At 33.3% G+C, this 4336-nt stretch overlaps 1 protein-coding gene across 1 annotated transcript; it reads left to right on the top strand.

The window, feature by feature from the left end:
* Window positions 1–761: 761 nt before the first annotated feature.
* On the top strand, window positions 762–1992 carry LOC122602572 (peroxidase 7-like). Its single transcript, XM_043775176.1, has 3 exons — window positions 762–1028; window positions 1112–1454; window positions 1575–1992. The coding sequence occupies exons 1-3, from the start codon at window positions 762–764 to the stop codon at window positions 1976–1978; spliced, it is 1014 nt and encodes a 337-aa protein (XP_043631111.1). The 3' UTR covers window positions 1979–1992.
* The last annotated feature ends 2344 nt before the right edge of the window (window positions 1993–4336 follow it).

Here is a 4336-nt window from a genome sequence, read left to right on the forward strand (position 1 = left end):
AAATAAGTATATCGCATATTAAATTTTTTGAAAAAGTTACGAGTAATGCTGGGATAGGGGATTTGAACCTTATAATTAAACCACCTTACTTGAATAATGCTCCCATTCCATTCCAACTACTATGAAGTCGTACTGATTTTTTTGGTAGATATAATGTATATATTTTGGATTGTAATTTTTATGAAAAGGTACGACGTGCCGACATCCTAAGGGTGATGTTGCTATTACTTTCAAGATCTTTTATAACAACATAATAAATACGAGTAATATTGTAATAATAAGGGTTTTGCTTTTGTTAAGTTGCATTAATTAGTTGTACATTTATCCTGAATTATTAAAATTCAGGTTGAGCTAGTACGAAAATATACAATATTTTTATTCTAACATTTTTCTAATAGCAATAATAAAATAATAATATATTGTCTTGGTAATTGAAATAACGTACGTACTTGGAACATTAATTTAAGATTTAAAGCTAATGACTTGCCTTTCATTCATGATGATCAATAAACCAATATGATTAATTAATTAAACCTGTTGACACAAATCATAATATAAGTAGATTAATGTTGTATGACTTTGGAACCAACAGAATCTAAAAATCCATGTTGCACGTTGTATGAATTGATGGTGCGCCTCACGTATTACGTACCATTTGACCCAATGATCATCTGAATACCTATAACTATATATAGAAACATACACCAATGTATTCGTACAAGTTTTTTCATCATACTTCAATTATATTGCAACATATAAATATGAAGATTTTTAGCTTTATCACATCCATCCTTATAATATCATTTAGTGTTTCGGTTTTGGCTTACGATTACTCATCAACAACTCTCAAGATACCGAGCTTGACTGACCTCTCGGCTCTTGAAGATGACCTCTCATACTCTTTCTATCAAGAGACATGTCACGATGTTGAAGGCATCATCTATCGAAAAGTCAAAGAATGGGTTGACAAGGATCCCACACTCGCGCCTAGTCTCCTAAGGCTACATTACCACGATTGTGTTGTTCGGGTATCCATTTTTTCATGTATAAAAATTTATGGACATATTTGATTAAGTACCTAAATAAGTTAATAACCATTGTTTTGATATAGGGTTGTGATGCGTCAATTCTTTTGGATTATGAAGGGAGTGAAAAGACGGCGAATATGAGCAAGTCACTTAGAGGATTTGAAGTGATTGATGACATAAAAGCCGAGATTGAAAAGAAATGCCCAAAAACCGTGTCGTGTGCTGATATTCTAACAACTGCAGCTCGAGATGCCACAGTTCTAGCCGGTGGAAGGTATTGGATGATCCCTTTTGGCAGGAAAGACGGTCGAGTTTCACTTGCTAAGGAAGCAACAATAATCCCTAAGGGTTCAGAAAGCGTCACGAATCTTATTGAGTTTTTTCAGTCCAAAGGACTCAATGTGTTAGATTTAGTTGTCCTTTCAGGTAAAATCTCCTCTCACATAATTTAAATTTATTTTATTGAATGACAGAAATTCACATTAATTCTTTTGTTATCTTTGTTATAAAAAAGTAACACGTCAGTAAAATGTTTATGATCATCAGGTGCCCATACAATTGGAAGGACCACATGCGAGTCAGTGCAACATAGGTTATATGATTACAAAGGAACAAACAAACCCGACCCATCATTGGACCCAAAATATTTGAACTATTTGAGGAGAAAATGTAGATGGGCCTCTGAAAATGTGTATCTTGATGGTGAAACACCAAATAAATTCGACACACAATACTACCACAACCTCAAGAAGAATATGGGGCTCTTATCGACCGACCAATTGCTCTACTCGGACTCAAGAACTAAACCCATTGCCAATGGTTTATCTTTTGAATCCTCTATCTTCAAAAACCAATTTGGTGTGTCAATGAAAAAGCTTTCAAGCATTCTCGACATGACTTCACAAGACGAAGGAGAAATTCGTGTTGATTGCAAACATGTGAACTATTGACAAACTTTAAACTATCAAGATTAAGAAGTGATCATGTATATGTACGAATTTTTGCTTATTCCTTACAAACTTCATATGGCCTTCTGGCTTATAACTTATTGTTACTTTCGAAACCAAAAAATATTAATTTCATATGCTATAATCTTATCTTTTACCTAACTAGTTTAAGTTTGTTTGAATTAAACTTCCCAATTCAATAATAAGTTTTGGACAAAAATGTATGATTAACTGATATCTATACTATATTATAAAGCAGATCTTTCCTGTCTACATTTTAAGTTTCAACATTTACTTTCTTAAAATAATCATATATTAATTATATATTTACCTAACACCATTTCTCTCTCTTCAAATCTACACCAATCATTTTTTTTCTCTCTCCTGCATAAATCATTTATTCCTCCATTTCATTCAAAATCTTTTATCTCAAAAACCGTACATCGATAAATTATAAAAGTTATATGGGTGTTCTTACAATTTCATGTTCTTTCATTAGAGATGTCATTCGATATATTTTCAGAGAATTTTTGAATCTGATGGTGGAGCCCGTACGGTTAAGGCATTTGGCTATCACACTATATGACCTATCACCCCACCATTTCACCGCCGCAACACGCGGGTACTTACTCTCGTACTAATAAACACAAAACCTGGACTTACATATGGATAGCCCAATGGTGAAAAGGCTACCATTATCATGGGCCGAAACCCAAAGCTGGCCACTATTCTAGCAGAATGGAAGCCCATGCCCACTAAGATGTACCAAATTTTAGAAAAACCTTAAAAATGCCAAGCCAAGGATTGAACATCTGCCTCCTCACTCTAACCATGGGTTATTGGCAATAGGTAAAAAACATAAAAAGAAAACATAATAATATTTCTTTTTACTCCGTGGGAGTGTAATTTAACAGATATCTCAAAAATATAATTTGGATGATCGTAATATAAGTCGTAAGTTAAGGAGAAGCCACCATCGATGGTAGCCGAGGTGAGAGGCAAATGTAGCTCCAACACAAACTGCAACTTGCTATACTAGGCAGTTTGAACGCTCAAAAAGATAATAAAGAGTTCTCCTACAAATCAACCTATATATCATTCTACACATAGGTTATTCATCCAATATATTTAAAAGAAATGCCTACTTATTCAAACTCATTTAGATGACTAAGGAAATTTGTTAAGTTTATATTATAGAAAGAATTAACATTTTTGAGCACATATGCATAGTTTGGGTTCATTGTTTTGGGCCAATTTACTGAGATGTGGTAGACTTATATTGGAACGAGCAAGAAGAAATTAATGATACATCTTTATCTTTTGAGTTGTTCCGCCGGATCAGTCACTCAAGAGTCTTCCATCCGTCAATCCTTTTTCTGATATTCATTTCTAAATCATTAAAATATGATGTTTTTCGTCTGCCTTTGAAAATAGGGGCATCAAAATACACAATAGGGGCTCTTGAACTGAAAATCATTCTAATGATGAATTGAAGTAAAGACCCCTCTAAGAAACTTTAGCGACTTATTGGGCCTAATAACTACATGAATGAAATTATGAAAGCGGGAAACAGAAAACTACACGTTTTTGTTATAACTCATAAATTCTTTTTTCATAAATTACATTTAAGAAATTGGAAAAGTCACTTAGGGGTGTTTGTTATTGTGATTACAATACAGATTTTACGTTTTCAAAATAAATTATGCGTTTTCAAAACTGCGTTTTACCTACATGCTTCTTTAAAACTGTGTTTTCATAGCAGATAATCACTTTTTCACACAAACACTTTTTTAGATTATTTGCGTTTTACGAACGTAATAATGAGATAAATACTTCAAAACTTATTCCCAAACACCCTCTTATATTCGTAAACTTTGCATAGTTACACTTTATTTCATTTTCATTTCATTTATGAGTTTATGGCCAATCAATTCTTTATACTTCCACGACCAGTCTATTTTGTATTTTACAATGGGAAGTGATATTCGTATCATTTATTTTGATTGATGTATCAAAACAGTGTATTACCGGCTTGTACTGTCAACTATACAATATGTACATTGTGGTACATTAAACAAAGATAGTGGTACGAGTATCACTTCCCTTTTCCAAAGCTCCCACACTCTTGGCCGGTATGCGTCCAAGATGACATGGAATTAACATATCACCGCACTGGTTCATTGATTTGGTAATTGTGTTTATAAAAGTACTTCAGAAAAGAACTGAAAACAGTTGGGGCCCAATTTTTGAAAAAGTTGAGGCCCAATTTATAGAAAGTGAATTTATTGCAAATCGATCGATGCTTTAACGAAAAACATCTCTATGTACATGAATAGAGCGATAAAGGGTGCAATTGAACTG

Source organism: Erigeron canadensis, chromosome 6, assembly GCF_010389155.1.
Source record: "Erigeron canadensis isolate Cc75 chromosome 6, C_canadensis_v1, whole genome shotgun sequence".
NCBI classification, from domain to species: Eukaryota; Viridiplantae; Streptophyta; class Magnoliopsida; order Asterales; family Asteraceae; genus Erigeron; species Erigeron canadensis.

Coding starts and splice junctions, on each gene's coding strand:
- LOC122602572 (XM_043775176.1), top strand. CDS start 762: ATGAAGATTTTTAGCTTTATCACATCCATCCTTATAATATCATTTAGT. Junction 1,029..1,111: donor ACCACGATTGTGTTGTTCGG/GTATCCATTTTT, acceptor GTTTTGATATAG/GGTTGTGATGCGTCAATTCT. Junction 1,455..1,574: donor AGATTTAGTTGTCCTTTCAG/GTAAAATCTCCT, acceptor TATGATCATCAG/GTGCCCATACAATTGGAAGG.